At 42.5% G+C, this 17,990-nt stretch overlaps 1 protein-coding gene across 22 annotated transcripts in view; it reads left to right on the forward strand.

The window, feature by feature from the left end:
• The window catches only part of RIMBP2 (RIMS binding protein 2), a 711,286-nt gene that overhangs the window by 90,454 nt on the left and 602,842 nt on the right, over nt 1-17,990 (forward strand). For all 22 annotated transcript variants that reach the window (XM_073676113.1, XM_073676112.1, XM_073676118.1 and 19 more), the window contains one exon: nt 13,760-13,867. In XM_073676113.1, coding sequence (XP_073532214.1) covers nt 13,760-13,867 — 108 coding nt within the window. The remainder of the gene's footprint in view (nt 1-13,759; nt 13,868-17,990) is intronic.

Here is a 17,990-nt window from a genome sequence, read left to right on the forward strand (position 1 = left end):
CTGAGCTCCTCTGCTCTGCTCCTCAGGCTAAAAAGACCCTGTCCTAAGATGGTGCCCACCATATATACTCCCTCTATGTGTGAGCCCAGGTGACTAGCACCCAATGAGCTCCTAGCTTTACCCAGACTACTCCCCCTATCTGCCCCTACACTACTGGGATGTTCCACCCCCCTCCCACTCCAGCCAGGGACAGACGCTGTCGTACCTGCACATATACTGGTGGGAGTACCGTAGTTCTGTCCCCCGGAAATGGGATGTATGTAGTGCATGCAGCCTACTGAGCTCAGTTCCACACTCCATCCTTACCCGGGAGTGGAATACCACACCTCTGGAGTGAGGTGCAATACCCCTGTAGCAGCCGAATCCTCAGGGTGCTACACATATGTGCATGCTAGTTTATATTTACTTACAGTTTGTCGGGGAGTATTTCAATATAACCTGTATTTCGATTGAAACACATCAGATGTGTTTATTTGCTAAAATTACCAACTTTTATTAAAGTGTTTTATTTTATTGCTCATTGCAGGAGCCCCCTGCCAGAATTTGCAAGACTTCATCCAAAATCATTCTTTCACATAGTAGTCACAGCAAGAATTCCCCCAACTTGACCCACCTTCCAGTAGTCACAGCAGCAGCCCCCAGGGGATTACCCTTCCCCCATGTTCCTATCTACTGCACACTATTTTATTATAGACTAATGGAGTGATCTGCCTGTATACACAGCAGGCACTAGTGAGGGGGGCGGGTTGTGTTCCCCTCATGAGTACAGTGTATTAATATACGGTAAGTAGTTTGTGCTCTGTTTTAGGTTTTACAAGCAGAGCTGGCTGTATATTATGCTGCATATAATAGTGACAGATCCGCTATATATTGCTACTATTTTTAAAGGGGTTCTCAAAGAATGTAATATAATATAGTGGTCCTCCTCATGTAATTCAAACTGCAGCCCATTCTAGTAATGTGTCAAGATGGGCTGCAGTCTGAAGAAACACAGTTCTGGAGACCCGTGTCTCAACTGACAGAGGACCTGTGTTGTAAGCACATGTACCTCTGTGAGCCAAGGAAACGAGCTGTGACAGGAGAAGAAATAAATCTTCTCCTTAGCTGGCTGTGCACGGGGGACTATGGCTGGAGAAGATGTCTCTACTGCTCATTCACCAGTATGTGGCTAACAGTCTTGTTGAGGTCTTGGGAGCCGTGTTCCTTCAGACTGCAGCCCATCTGACACGTGACTTGGACGGGCTGCTATATGAAACGTTACGGGGCCATTTTATTACATTATTAGAAAACCCCTTTAACATAGTCATAGATAAAGTCTTGGTTATTAACAGTTGGATAATGGGGCAGATTTCTGAAAAACTTTTACTGTTGACAGCAACCAATCACAGCACAGCTTTTTTACATTTTCAGACCAGCAAAAGAAATTAAGGCTTTGACTGGTTGCTATGGGCAACAAAGACAATGTTTCTTTTAGACAGCTCCATAAATCTTCCCCATGGGTACCTGCCAGCACATGCTGAGCGTTCTGCAGAGCTTCTGAAACCCAGATTCATCTATATGACAGAAGACATTTCCATGTACCTCTAGATGAGAGACATATGGAGGTAAAGTAGGGCAGCGTAGATCTCTATTGTAGCGTATAATGGCTGAGTACAACAGGAGCCTGTTTAAAAATGTTATACAGCTACATGAATAAGAACTAAATCCAAACCTGAAGATTCTTCTTGGAGTTAACCCCAATATCCCATCCCCACTTTTTTACATATACAGTCATGGCCAAAAGTTTTGAGAATGACACCAAAATTATATTTTCACATGATCTGCTGGCCTCTGGTTTTTATTAGTGTTTGTCTGATGTTTATATCACATACAGAAATATAATTGCAATCATATTATGAGTACCAATAGGTTATATTGACAGTTAGAATGAGTTAATGCAGCAAGTCAATATTTGCAGTGTTGCCCCTTCTTCTTCAAGACCTCTGTAATTCTCCCTGGCATGCTCTCAATCAACTTTTGTACCAAATCCTGACTGATAGCAGTCCATTCTTGCATAATCAATGCTTGCATTTTGCCAGAATTTGTTGGTTTTTGTTTGTCCACCCGTCTCTTGATGATTGACCACAAGTTCTCAATGGGATTAAGATCTGGGGAGTTTCCAGGCCATGGACCCAAAATCTCTATGTTTTGTTCCATGAGCCATTTAGTTATCACCTTTGCTTTATGGCAAGGTGCTCCATCATGCTGGAAAAGGCATTGTTGGGCGCCAAACTGCTCTTGGACGGTAGGGAGAAGTTGCTCTTGGAGGACATTCTGGTACCATTCTTTATTCATGGCTGTGTTTTTAGGCAAGACTGTGAGTGAGCCGATTCCCTTGGCTGAGAAGCAACCCCACACATGAATGGTTTCAGGATGCTTTACAGTTGGCATGAGACAAGACTGGTGGTAGCGCTCACCTCTTCTTCTCCGAATAAGCTGTTTTCCAGATGTCCCAAACAATCGAAAAGGGGATTCATCAGAGAAAATGACTTTGCCCCAGTCCTCAGCAGTCCACTCCCTGTACCTTTTGCAGAATATCAGACGGTCCCTGATGTTTTTTCTGGAGAGAAGTGGCTTCTTTGCTGCCCTCCTTGAAACCAGCCCTTGCTCAAAGAGTCTCCGCCTCACAGTGCGTGCAGAAGCACTCACACCAGCCTGCTGCCATTCCTGAGCAAGCTCGGCACTGCTGGTAGTCCGATCCCGCAGCTGAAACAGTTTTAAGATACGGTCCTGGCGCTTGCTGGTCTTTCTTGGGCGCCCTGGAGCCTTTTTGACAACAATGGAAGCTCTCTCCTTGAAGTTCTTGATGATGCGATAGATTGTTGACTGAGGTGCAATCTTTGTAGCTGAGATACTCTTCCCTGTTAGGCCATTTTTGTGCAGTGCAATGATGGCTGCACGTATATCTTTAGAGATAACCTTGGTTAACTGAAGAGAAACAATGATACCAAGAACCAGTCTCCTTTTAAAGTGTCCAGTGATGTCATTCTTACTTAATCATGACTGATTGATCGCCAACCCTGTCCTCATCAACACCCACACCTGTGTTAATGGATCAATCACTAAAACGATGTTAGCTGCTCCTTTTAAGGCAGGACTGCAATGATGTTGAAATGTGTTTTGGGGGTTAAAGTTCATTTTCTGGGCAAATATTGACTTTGCAAGTACAGTAATTGCTGTTAAGCTGATCACTCTTTGACATTCAGGAGTATATGCAAATTGCCATTACAAAAAATGAAGCAGTAAACTTTGGAAAAATTGCTATTTGTCTCATTCTCAATACTTCTGGCCATGACTGTACAGTGGCCCTATAAGCTCGGATATGAGGAGTTGTTTGTTGAGCTCGGACATGGATATAGTACTGTAGTTTACTAGTTAAAAAAAGGAAGCAAGTTTAGTATAAAAATATCACCTCTGATAAAACACTTGCTCCGCTATATTGATAGGTAGAATCAGGGGTGGACATATTACATGTGCAGTCGGCTCAGCGTGCTATTGCACATGGAGATGGCGGCCCAGTCACTTAACGCCATAGAAATCACAGTACATGGATATTGTGTAGTGCCTGACTCAAGACATTCTCTCATCAGCCAGTGAAGATTCGCCTGTCACTCTCATGCTATAGAGGGAGGCGAGTCGGCCACCCTTTCATCTCCAGCAATCTGAATGCACTCAGTAGATCCCTTCATAAATGTGATTAAACCTTTGGTATTTTTATGTAGCTGGTTTTTGACAAGACTCGAACTCAGAACCTGTAGTATAGAAGGCAGAAACAATAAAAGTAACTAAGTGATACATCTCTGGAGTCAGGGTCTCTGCCCCTACATAATGCAGCTGTCAGATTACATAGCAAAATCTGCTGACATATTCCCTTTAATGCCTTTTCTATACTTGTGCGCAATGTCTATGCATATACATATTTTATATTTATGTATGTGTTTACGGGTGTCTAATGTGAATATTCTTGCATATGTGCATAGCGTGTACAGTATTATGTGTGCACGTTGGTGGGGAAGGAAGGGGCAGACACAAGTCCTGGACAGGGGTTCTTCGCAGTCAGATCCTGCCCCTGGTTAAAATACAGAAATTTCAGCAACTTGCTTGCAGCAATTGTTTGGGTACTTTTACCAAAATGATTATCACATTAATGGCTCTTGGCAGCTTTTGTGCAGAAAGGCTGTGGATAAATTAATGATTAAGCCAAAGAACAACACAGCAGAAGTGAACAAGGAAGCACAAGTATAAATATGGAAGAGATTTAACGATTTGGTAGAGTAGTTTTCATCCCATGCTGTGTGTGGGAAAGATGCCAAACACATGGGCAGGCTCAAAATATGGTGCAAGGCACGCAAGAATGTTTACCATCCACTCCACTAGTCACTGAATAATTCGATTGCCCACCCTCTGCATCCACAATAAATCTCATTTTAATTAGTTGTATTAAGTGTATTTAGTTGTACAGGGCTCATTCTCTTCTGGCAACGTACTGTCTGCACTGTGTGGATATGTATTCATGAAATGTAGCATAGAATGCTTCAAGTTTGCTGCACTAAACCCATCACTCTAATCACAGTAAGTTTTAGTTGTATATCTATGTAGTGTATAACGTATTATTCTTCTTAAGCTGCAAAGTCGCCCATTTCATGTAAGGCTCAACATGTTATTCTCAAAAGAAGTAAAACTGATGATTTCAACCCAAAAGATTGGGCAAGACAACCATGAGCAGACAGCTGTTTCCGGGTTTCAGGGCTCTTGTTGGATTGGTTAGAGGCTTTTGACAGGTCTCACTCAGGCTAAGTGCCCACAAAGCAGAAATGCTCCGGATATTTTCTGCATCTCCCTGGCAGGAAAAACGTATGTGGATTTTATATGCGTTTTTCCTGCCAGGTAGAAGCGTTTGTCAAGCGTTTTTGCATGCATTTCTGCACGCGGGTTATCAAGCGCTTTTCCAAGAGATTTTAGCATCACTTGGAAAAGTGCTTGACAACTTGGTCACACTATATAAATCCATGCAACCGGCGTGGCTTTATATAGTGTGACCAAGTTAATAGTTAAAAAAATAATAAAAATGGTAAAAAAAACAAAAAAACATTATACTTACCTTCCGATGGCCCCCGGTCTCCTCAGCGATGCGACTGCTGACGTCGGCGGTCGCGTAACCTGTCACATGACTAAGTGACGTCATGGAAGGTCCTTTTACACCACCGCGAGCCGCCGAAGACACCGAACACACCGTACAGGAGACCGGGGACCATCGGAAGTTGAGTATAGTGTTTGTTTGTTTTTTTAATTCTTTTTTAACTACAGGTACTATGGTACCTGGGTCTGGAGGAGAGCCTCCTCTTCTCCAGACCCGTGTACCATCCACACATTGAATCGCTTAATATCCGCATGTGTACATGTAGTCATGTAGTCATGCGGATATTATGTGATTCAATGCAAGTCAATGGCGGCGATTATGCTGCGTTTCCGCAAAATTAATGGACATGCTCATCCGCAGCGGAAATTTCCGCAGCATGTGCACAGCACATGGGGATTATCATTGGGGACCATGGGGTATGTATTACCAAGCGTTTTTTAGGCGTTTTCGCTGCGAAAATTCTGCGGCAAATACGCTTGAAAAATGCATAGTGGGCACGCAGCCTCAGTCAGTCAGAACTCTGTGCTGCACAAAGGAGGGGAAAGAATCCTGAAAAAGTTATCTGCAGATGCGTGTCCTTTCCTTTTGAAGAAGACTCTGGTTTGGATAGTATTCTTAGCCATGTTGCACGGATTGGGTCGGATATTGACCTGTAGGGAAGTTAAAGGGGTTTTCCCACGAACAAAAGTTCATTTTAACCCCTTTAAAGCCCAAGACATATTAATACGTATCTGCGCCCTGGGCTTTAAGAGCCTGATAAGTATTAATACGTCATTGCGATCGCGCCGGCACACCCACTGTGCGGGCGCGATCGCCGCCGGTTGTCACAGCTGACACCCAATACTATGTGCAGGGAGCGGTCCTGCACCACTCCCGGAACATTAACCCCCACAATGCTGTGATCGAAGTCGATCGCAGCATTGCGGTGGCAAGGGGAGGTGATCGCAATACTCACCTCCTCTTCCGGCCTCCAGCGCTGTCTGCCGCGGCCTCCCGGATGTTGCCATGACGACCCGATGTCATCATGACAACATCCTGGTCACCAGACAGCAGTAAGATAGTTTGGTCATGCACTGCGCATGACCAAACTATCTTCTCCATGTGCAGCGCTGACAGCCTGTATAGCACAGGGATAGTGTTGCATTCCTGTGCTATACAGACAATCAGAATAATAAAAGTGAAAGTCCCATAGTGGGACAAAGTAAAAAAGTAAAGAAAATGTCAAAGTGAAAAAAAAAAATTAAAAAAATTGTAAAAATATTAACCCCTTTACAACCCAAGGTGGTTTGCACGTTAATGACCAGGCCAATTTTTACAATTCTGACCACTGTCATTTTACAAGGTAATTACTCTGGAACGCTTCAACGGATCCCCCTGATTCTGAGATTGTTTTTTTCGTGACATACTGTACTTCATGATTGTGGTAAAATTTCTTCAATATCACTTGCGTTTATTTGTGAAAAAAACGGAAATTTGGCGAAAATTTTGCAATTTTCAAAATTTGAATTTTTTTGCCCTTAAATCAGAGAGGTATGTCACACAAAATAGTTAATAAATAACATTTCCCACATGTCTACTTTACATCAGCACAATTTTGGAACCAAAATTGTTTTCATTAGGGAGCTATAAGGGTTAAAAGTTGACAAGCGATTTCTCATTTTTCCAACAAAATTTACAAAGCCATTTTTTTAGGGACCACATCATATTTGAAGTCACTTTGAGGGGTCTTTATGACAGAAAATACCCAAACGTAACACCATTCTAAAAACTGCACCCCTCAAGGTGCTGAAAACCACATTCAAGAACTTTATTAACCCTTCAGGTGCTTCACAGGAATTTTTGGAATGTAGAAGAAAAAAATTAACATTTAACTTTTTTCACAAAAATGTTACTTCAGACCCAATTTTTTTTTTTTTTTTTCGCAGGGGTAACAGGAAAAAATGGACCCCAAAATTTGTTGTGCAATTTCCCCTGGGCACGCAGATACCCCATATGTGGGGAAAAAACACTGTTTGGGTGCACGGCAGCGTTCGGAAGGGACGGAACGCCATTTGACTTTTTGAATGTAAAATTTGCTTGAATAATTAGCGGACGCCATGTTGCATTTGGGGAGCCCCTGATGTGCCTAAACAGTGGAAACCACCCACAAGTGACACCATTTTTGAAACTAGACCCCTCAGGGAACTTATCTAGATGTGTGCTGAGCACCTTGAACCCCCAGGTGCTTTACACAAGTTTATAGCATTGAACCGTAAAAATAAAATTTTCACATTTTTCCCACAAAAATGTTTTTCAGCCCCCACTTTTGCATTTTCATAAGGGTAACAGGAGAAACTGCACCATGCAATTTGTTGTGCAATTTCTCCTGAGTAAGCAGATACCCCATATGTGGGGTAAAACCACTGCTTGGGCATACGGCAGGGGAAGGAGCACCATTTGACTTTTTGAATGTAAAATTTGCTTGAATAATTAGCGGATGTGCCCCTGATGTGCCTAAACAGTGGAAACCCCCCACAAGTGACACCATTTTGGAAACTAGACCCCTCAGGGAACTTATCTAGATGTGTGGTGAGCACCCTGAACCCCCAAGTCCTTTACAAAAGTTTATAACATGGAACCATGAAAATAAAAATATCAAACTTTTTCCACAAAAACTATGTTTTAGCCCCAATTTTTTTATTTTCACAAGGGTAAGAGGAGAAAATGGACCCCAAAAACTTTTGTGCAATTTCTACGCCAATACCCCATATGTGGGGAAAATACAGTGTTTGGACGCACGGCAGAGTTCAGAAGGGAAGGAGCACTGTGTGACTTTTTGAACGCAAAATCGGCTGGAATCGAGACCGGACGCCAAGTCGTGTTGAGTATCGTGGGTGCTCGAGTGACATGCTCGAGTCTCTGCCCCATATGCTTCGCGGCCAAAAAAAACTCGCAGGAATTGCCTGCCATGCACAAGCGATCCCCGAATGTTTTTTTTTTTTTTGGGTGTCTAATAACCGTGAAACATGCGGGCGGGGACTCAAGCATGTCACTCGAGCATCCTTGATACATGGTACATACCTGAGTACCCGATACAAACTCAAGTAGCGAGCACTTGCGCTCAAGACTGATGACAACTTATTCAATATGATGACCTAATGTTATCAAATTCTGTGTTGTACCTCTGGGTTCAAAATGTTCACTATACCCCTTGATAAAATCCTTGAGGGGTGTAGTTTCCAAAATGAAGTCACTTGTGGGGGGTTTCCACTATTTAGGCACATCAGGGGCTCTCCAAATGCGACATGGCGTCCGCTCTTGATTAAAGCCAATTTTGCGTTCAAAAGGTCACACAGTGCTCCTTCCCTTCTGAACTCTGCTGTGTGCCCAAACACTGTATTTTCCCCACATATGGGGTATTGGCGTACTCAGGAGAAATTGCACAAAAGTTTTTGAGGTCCATTTTCTCCTCTTACCCTTGTGAAAATAAAAAATTGGGGCTAAAACATCATTTTTGCGGAAAAAGTTTGATTTTTTAATTTTCACGGCTCCATGTTATAAACTTCTGTAAAGGACTTGGGGGTTCAAGGTGCTCACCACACATCTAGATAAGTTCCCTGAGGGGTCTAGTTTCCAAAATGGTGTCACTTGTGGGTGGTTTCCACTGTTTAGGCACATCAGGGGCTCTCCAAACGCAACATGGCATCCGCTAATTATTCAAGCAAATTTTACAATCAAAAAGTCAAATGGCGCTCCTTCCCTTCCGAACCCTGCCGTGCGCCCAAGCAGTGGTTTTCCCCCACATATGGGGTATCTGCTTACTCAGGAGAAATTGCACAACAAATTGCATGGTGCAATTTCTCCTGCTACCCTTATGAAAATGCAAAATTGGGGGCTGAAAAACATTTTTGTGGGAAAAATGTGAAAATTTTATTTTTACGGCTCAATGTTATAAACTTCTGTGAAGCACCTGGGGGTTCAAGGTGCTCACCACACATCTAGATAAGTTCCCTGAGGGGTCTAGTTTCCAACAAATTTCGGGGTCTATTTTTTCCTGTTACCCCTGCGAAAATAAAAAAAATTGGGTCTAAAGTAACATTTTTGTGAAAAAAGTTAAATGTTCATTTTTTTCTTCCTCATTCCAAAAATTCCTGTGAAGCACCTGAAGGGTTAATAAAGTTCTTGAATGTGGTTTTGAGCACCTTGAGGGGTGCAGTTTTTAGAATGGTGTCACTTTTGGGTATTTTATGTCATAAAGACCCCTCAAAGTGACTTCAAATGTGATGTGGTCCCTAAAAAAAATGGTTTTGTAAATTTTGTTGGAAAAATGAGAAATCGCTGGTCAACTTTTACCCCTTATAGCTCCCTAATGAAAAAAATTTTGGTTCCAAAATTGTGCTGATGTAAAGTAGACATGTGGGAAATGTTATTTATTAACTATTTTGTGTGACATATCTCTCTGATTTAAGGGCATAAAAATTTTCACCAAATTTCCGTTTTTTTTCACAAATAAACGCAAGTGATATTGAAAAAATTTTTCCACAATCATGAAGTACAATATGTCACGAAAAAACAATCTCAGAATCAGGGGAATCCGTTGAAGCGTTCCAGAGTAATTACCTCATAAAGTGACAGTGGTCAGAATTGTAAAAATTGGCCTGGTCATTAACGTGCAAAGCACCTTGGGTTGTAAAGGGGTTAATCAATAGATCTTGAAATGATAATAAGTTCCACAACTGAATATATTTAAATAAAATGTTCCTGTGCTGAGATAATCTTATAAATGTGTCCCTGCTGTGTACTGTGTAATGGCTGTGTGTGACGGTGTAGGAACATGGTCTGATCATACCACATCTCTTGGGCAGGGGAGGAAGCAAAAGAGAGTATACAGACATTACATCATGGGATCACAACTGATTTTTTTTTTTTTAAGTAAAACATTGTTTAAAAACAGGCAGTGAAATTTTTTACCTCACAAAAAGAATCAGCTGTGATCCTGAGCTTTAATGTCTGTATACTCTTCTGCTTCCTCCCCTGCCCAGGAGCTGTGGTATGATCAGACCATGTTCCTGTATGGTCAGACACGGCCATTACACAGTACACAGCAGGGGCACATTTATAAGATTATCTCAGCACAGGAACATTTTATTTAAACACATCCAATTGTGGAAGTTATTATTATTACAAGATCTATTGATTAAAATCAACTTTAGTTCGTGGGAAAACCACTTTATCTTCTAAAGACTGTACTAAAGTCAGGTTTCCTTCCCTCTGGAGGAGAGCTCATTAGTTTTTTTACAGGGAGCATGCCCTGGCCTGTAAGACTCTAGAAAGCTCTGATGTAAGACCAGCTTCAAGGGAAGCTATAATCAGAAAATGGTCTATTGTTTAAATCAAGTTTTTGTGTTAAATTTATTCATTTTTCAAATCTTGACAATGTTTATTTTTTACATATACCAATCTGTAATAAAAAAAGTGCACAGTACCATAATAGTTGGATCCCGACCCCATTGTTTGTATTGAACTGTCTAATGATCCTTTGCAAATTTCATTATGAAAGGAGAAGGGAACAGGGTTGGGTCTGACATTGCCTGTTAGGAATGGTTGAGCCTTTGTTATTATCTCTGTATAAAGCTATTACCTGTCATTGTAATCCTACTTTTAATATTAAGGAGCCTTATTAAAAAATCTTCGTGAAAGAACAGGTAGTATGAGTCTGAAAAAGCCCTAATGGACAATGTGAAAATTGCAAGATTACTAATTTTGTTTTTTTCTTTTTATACAAATAATTTAGTAATTTTTTTTTAAATACTGTACTGTACTCAAAAAACTAATTTCCACAATAGGAAATTTTCTGATGACAGCTTACCTTTAGTTCATTCTGCTCTAAATTGTAGATATTTACTGAGAAACAGGGGCTAGCCCATTGTCTGAATTTTACATAGAGCTCAGTTTAAAGCAGCATATGATATCAAATACACCTTCATTCCTTAAATTATTTTCTTGTATTGGCCTGCAGCCCAGATATCAATATTTCTATATGTCTACTAATCAATATCTTCCTTTGTCTTAAAGGGATTTTCTCGGTTTGACTCTGTGACTGTAGACTTTTGAATCCCCACAACGTACATCGTCAGCATTCTCCGGTGCTGGTTCTGGGAGTGAGCGGTCATGTGACCACAAGTTTATGATATGCAAACTTCTGGCCACATTCCAACTAGATGTGCTCAGCCTCGCTCAATTCACTTGTATTGAGTGAGGATGTGCATGTCTAGTTGGAATGTGGCCAAGAATATGCTGCTCCCCGTACCAACACCGGAGAATCCTGACAGTGTGCACTGTGCACGCTGTGAGGATTTACAAGTCTGCAGGCACATAAAGTGACAGCCGACTTTTGTGCCAAACTTGGACAACCCTTTTAAAGCACATGCATAAGGCAGAACCCACACTTGCCAACAGTCCTGATTTTGCTGAGACAGTCCTGTGTTGCTTGGGTGATCCTGAGGATGGGGCTTAAAAAAGTTGTCTAGCCTAATTCAAATTGTTACTGAGGAAAGGAATAGGGACACTGGAAGCAATCACATCATTGTTTTTTTTTTGTATCACAGTACAATTGCGTCCTGTGATTTTCAGCAGCAACCAAGTGACTAAACAGCGTGTCATCAGAGAAACATCAAAGGCCTTGTAGTAGTTGTATGAGATTAAAATAAAAACTCTATTTTCCCCAAAATATCATCTATCTTTGTTCATGTTAATAAAGCATATGTTTACAGCTTATTTTAGCTAATCTGATACAGTGTATATTTTTTACATCTGCCAAAAATACTTGAAATAGCCTTGAATGTATCATCCAGTAAGATAGCAATGTGAATATTGAAAACTGAATAAAGTATGCAAGAGACATACACTACCGTTCAAAAGTTTGGGGTCACCCAGACAATTTTGCATTTTCCATGAAAACTCATACTTTAATTTATCAAATGAGTTGCAAAATGAATAGAAAATATAGTCCAGACATTGACAAGGTTAGAAATAATGATTTTTATTTGAAAGAATAATTTTCTCCTTCAAACTTTGCTTTCGTCACAGAATGCTCCTTTGCAGCAATTCCAGCATTGCAGACCTTTGGCATTCTAGCTGTTAATTTGCTGAGGTAATCTTGAGAAATTTCACCCCATGCTTCCTGAAGCCCCTCCCACAAGTTGGATTGGGTTGATGGGCACTTTTTGCGTACCATACGGTCAAGCTGCTCCCACAACGGCTCAATGGGGTTGAGATCTGGTGACTGTGCTGGCCACTCCATTACAGATAGAATACCAGCTGCCTGCTTCTTCCCTAAATAGTTCATGCATAATTTGGAGGTGTGCTTTGTCCTGTTGTAGGATGAAATTGGCTCTAATCAAGCGCTGTCCACAGGGTATGGCATGGCGTTGCAAAATGGAGTGATAGCCTTCCTTACTCAAAATCCCATTTACCTTGTACAAATCTCCCACTTTACCAGTACCAAAGCAACCCCAGACCATCACATTACCTCCATCATGCTTGACAGATGGTGTCAGGCACTCTTCCAGCATCTTTTCAGTTGTTCTGCGTCTCACAAATGTTCTTATGTGTGATCCAAACACCTCAAACTTTGATTCATCTGTCCCTAAAACTTTTTTCCAATCTTCCTCTGTCCAATGTCTGTGTTCTTTTGCCCATATTAAGCTTTTCCTTTTATTAGCCAGTCTCAGATATGGCTTTTTCTTTGCCACTTTGCCCTGAAGGCCAGCATCCCGGAGTCGCCTCTTCACTGTAAACGTTGACACTGGCTTTTTGCCTGTACTATTTAATGAAGCTGCCAGTTGAGGAGCTGTGAGGCGTCAATTTCTCAAACTAGAGATTCTAATGTACTTGTCTTGTTGCTCAGTTGTGCAGCGGGGCCTCCCACTTCTCTTTCTACTCTGGTTTGAGCCTGTTTGTGCTCTCGTCTGAAGGGTGTAGCACACACCGTTCTAGGAAATCTTCAGTTTCTTGGCAATTTCTCGCATGGAATAGCCTTCATTTCTAAGAACAAGAATAGACATGAAAGTTCCCTTTTTCTGGCCATTTTGAGAGTTTCATAGAACAAACAAATGTAATGCTCCAGATTCTCAACTAACTCAAAGGAAGGTCAATTTTATAGCTTCTCAAATCAGCCAAACCGTTTTCAGCTGGGCTAACATACTTGTGCAAGGGTTTTCTAGGGTTTTCTAAACATCCATTAGCCTTCTAAGACAGTTAGTAAACACAATGTACCATTAAAACACTGGAATGGTGGTTGTTGGAAATGGGCCTCTATACACCTATGGAGATATTGCAATAAAAACGAGATGTTTGCAGCTAGAATAGTCATTTACCACATTAACAATGTATAGAGTGTATTTCTGATTCATTTAATGTTAGCTTCATTGAAAAAAAATGTGCTTTTCTTTCAAAAATAATGAAATTTCTAAATGACCCCAAACTTTTGAACGGTAGTGTATACCTCACTGTAATGATGGATCCTACAGAATGTAGTATAATAGTATAGCATGAAGTACAGCAGGCTTTGTAATTTATTGCTTTGTTCCTTTTTCACAGCAAAAACCTGCCAGCAGTAAAGTAGTGAGTACAGGAAAGCAACCAAACCAGAAGACCAATAGCAAAGAGTCTGAAAAGCCCAATGCAGCCAAAGCTACCAAGATCAAGGTGAGCGATAGCGTTTTTGTGTACTTGTAATACTTGGAAGGACAACAGAACCCTAGAGCTAAATGGAAGATTCACCTACTAGAGATGAATACAGTTTCGGCAAACATTGTTAGAAGCTTTGAGAAATTGTTTGGTTTTCAATGTCTGGATGTAAAATCGCAGGTGTCCATTCTGCAAGCAGAGATCTTGAAAATGATGAAGAGTTGTAGCCAGTGTCAGACTGAAGAACATTGGGCCCACCAGAGGATTTGATTCTGAGGGCCCACCTTTCTCCCCCACTCGAGAGCTCCATAGCAAGTTTGCGCTATGAACTCACTTGAAGGAGAAGCCAGGGCCCACTGGAGGATTCTCCGGTTCTCTGGTAGGCCAGTCCAACCCTGGTTGTAGCTACAAATTTAGAAAACATTTTTTCTTTTTCAGAAAGTATACAGCGGGTTAAATAAGTATTGAACACATCACCAATTTTCTAAGTTAATATATTTCTAAAGGTGCTGCTGACATGAAATTCTCACCAGATGTCTGTAACAACCCATCCAATCCACACAGGCAAAGAAATAAACCATAGATGTCCATAAATTATGTGTAATAATGGGAAAAAGTATTTTTTATGTGATGATGGTCAGAAGCTCTTGATTTAAACTAGCAAAAAGCGATTGAAGAACAAAGGGTGTTGTAAGGTGGCTAATGGTCGCATACTCGATGAGAGGTATGTGTCACAGAGATGGCTGTCCTTTGTGATGTAACCCGGAGTGTTTCTCTAGTACACTTAAGCACTGAGAGGATCATTCGGTGTACCTGGGACCAGGTTATGGGTAGCTTGGAGAGTTGGGCGGGTCCAGCTACCCACATACCTCACCTCTGGGTGTGATAACATCCTTTAAAATGGATGCCGTTGTTTGGCACATGGTCTGTGTATTTGGAGGAAGAAGGCCTCCTATGTGTTGTTTCGCCGGACTGAGCCAGTGATCTGAACGCTATGCGGCCTGTGTGCCCAAAGGACTGGCTTAAGCAGAGACTTGCTTAATGGACATTTTACTTTGTTTTGCCTGAACTAAAGGCTGTTTGTATTCCTTTACTTTTGCCGGGTTTATGAGCTAATAAACCAGCATGAAGATTTAAAAAAACATGCCTTCTGCTTGCCTCCCATCACACTCAAGCGAGTAAAATCCCTACAGTTGATGTTAGCAGTGCAGGCAGCGTTCCCAGCAGATACGTGTGACTGCTACAGGAAGGACTGCATGTCATCAGTGAAGTCTGCCACTAGTCTGCAAGTGACGCCGGACAAAATGGAGGACCTGCTGAAACACCTAGTTCAGTTGCGGCAGCACCAGCAGGAGACCAACAAGCTGTTGTTACAGCATATCTAGCAGCACCAGCAGGAGCGGCGGCTGCAGATGCTGCTTCTGATAACCGTCATCTAGGGCAGGATGAGCGCCCCAACCCCAAGTCCGGCTGATGACTCCCACGTCCGGAAGGCGGTAAGATGGCCTTGCAAAAGATGACCCCTGGGGATGATGTAGAAGCTTCTTTGACGGTATTTGAAAGGGTTGCTGAGAGGGAGAAACTTCCGCCAGAGTAGTGGGCAGAGGTGCTAGTGCCATACCTGACGGGGGAGCCCAGAAAGCGTACTATGACTTAGCTTTGCAGGATGCTAAGGAGTATGGCAAGCTAAAGACAGAGATTGGGGGTGACGATGTCTGTCAGGGAACAGTGGGTCCACCGCTGGGCATTTCACCGGGACAAAACGCCTCGCTCCCAAATGTTTGACATTTTGCATCTGGTCCTGAAGTGGCTACAGCCAGAGTCCTCTACACTTGCGCAGATGGTAGAGCGAGTGGTGATGGACCGGTTTGTGCACTGCCTGCCGAGGCTAATACAGACTTGGGTTGCCCAGAGTGATACCCGGAATGCCGATGATCTGGTTGGACTGGTTGAGGGATACCAGGGGGTTGAGGGTTCCTTAGGAAGGCAGCCCACTCCATACTGGGGGTCCCAACAGGGGGCAGAGACCCAAAAGGGGGTGGGGCGTTCAAGGTCCAAAGGGACGGGAGAGGGAGAGGTAATACCCAAGGTCCCAACGGGTGATGTCATTTGCTGGAGGTGCCATGGCCCAGGCCATATAGCCTCCCTTTGTCCCCTGACCCCTGAGCAGATTGACTGCAGCATAGGACGCCGCTGTTCATATTTTTCGTATCTGGCCTGCAGTGTGAACTGTAAACCCAGTGAGGGGCCACAAGCATGTCCCATGAGGGTGAACGGGCGGCAGTTAACAGCACTGCTAGACTCCGGGAGTCTGGTGACCCTTGTGAGGGCCACCCTTCCTCTCCAACTGAGCCAGTGAGCTGAACGCTACGCAGCCTGTGTGCCCACAGGACTGGCTTAAGCAGAGACTTGCTTAATGGACATTTTACTTTGTTTTGCCTGAACTAAAAGCTGTTTGTATTCCTTTACTTTTGCCGGGTTTATGAGCTAATAAACCAACATGAAGATTCAAAGGCACATGCCTCCTGTTTGCCTCCCATCACACCCAAGTGAGTAACATCGCTACAGTGTATACAAAAAACTAACATGAAAAAAAATTCCCCTATTAAAATGATATTCGTCAGTAAGCTGGGGCACCTGCCTTGCTTGGTCTCATTAGGATGCCAACCTCCTCGGCTAGGTAGGGCATCCCGCAGGGTGTATGTTTACAGGGAAAGCATATTACGTCATATTACATTATATCCCTTAGTTGTGCTTGACTGTTCGTAGGCCCTGTAATGCAGCGGCTTGCGGCATTACTGTAATGGTCCAGGGGGTGTGCTCTAGCTGACCATTTACCTATCCCTCAGGTGACTGATCACATGACTGTGACATCATCGCAGGTCCTGTGTGCACTAAAGGATATATAAATCCTGGTGGTTTGGAAACAGGGTGAAAGGTGTGAGGCCTGATCCCTGTGTGTGGGACACCAATAGCCTGGAGAGGCTGGAAGAGAGGGGCCTGGTGAGGCCTGGAAGGCAGAGGCCGGATCTAGGATACCAGTAGCCTTTTGAAGGCACGTGGCTTGGAGACTACGCCTGGGAAGCCTTAAAGCCACAGCGGTGGCAGAACAGAGCTGAGAGAAGCAGCTAAAACCCGGCAAAGGTAAAAACGCTGCTTGATGTGGACATTGATATTGTTACCTTGCTGAAGGCTGTGTCGGGAGCCAAGTGGACATATCTGTCACTGGAAAGGCTCCTGGACATTATATGTGTAATATGTCGGTGAGCCACTGAGATGGACTATGTTATGTGCAGTTTATCATGTGTAATAAACTGCTGGACTGTGAAATACTGGAAAGACGTTGCATGTGTGCTTTAATTGATTCGGTGAAGCGAGTACCCCCAGCGTGATGAATAGCGCTACCTTACAGCCCTTACACCATTGGTTTTGTATGTTATATAGGGTACTGATATGTGTGACCTGTGTATCAGTTGTTTTTTGTGTATTAAATGTAATATTTATTTGTGGTGCACTTTTAATCGATATTAATAAAGTATATATCGTTTTAATGGGGGTTTTCTTTCATGTTAGTTTTTTTCAGCACTCCATTTACCATAAAGAATATTACACTGACGAGCAAAAGGGTAACAGTGTTTTGAACTTTTGTGTTTCAGGCTCAAACAATAGGAAGGCCATTATAGGTCACATAAATTACTTGCATTTAACTGTCGTTGCCCCTTATAGTGACACATCAGTACTCCCATACACACTGACAAGCTACAGGGTAACAATGTTTTGAACTTTTGACTTTCAGGCTCCATATCTCACCATCCACTACTGCTTTGAACGTGAGACTACGATCATTTTATAGACAATCTTTGCTATCTCATACATAAATTTGACTTGCAACTATTTTGCATATGATCAGCTATGCAGATTCTTGTCATGTCACTGGATTGTTAAAGCTTTGCTACTGGTGGTGGAAAAATCTTTTACTTCCTGTATACAGCATAATACAACCTGTTCTCACATTCCCTAATAGCTTAGTGTGCTATTAGGTTGAGTCCCAAGCAAAAGGTCACTGGTTTGAATTGATGAGCAGCCATGAAGAAGATTTCTCAAGAAAAGAGAAACAGAATCATCCAGCTCATCGATAGCG

This window comes from Phyllobates terribilis, unplaced genomic scaffold (assembly GCF_046119375.1).
Source record: "Phyllobates terribilis strain yellow unplaced genomic scaffold, ASM4611937v1 Scaffold_1__5_contigs__length_1240528914, whole genome shotgun sequence".
Lineage (NCBI taxonomy): Eukaryota > Metazoa > Chordata > Amphibia > Anura > Dendrobatidae > Phyllobates > Phyllobates terribilis.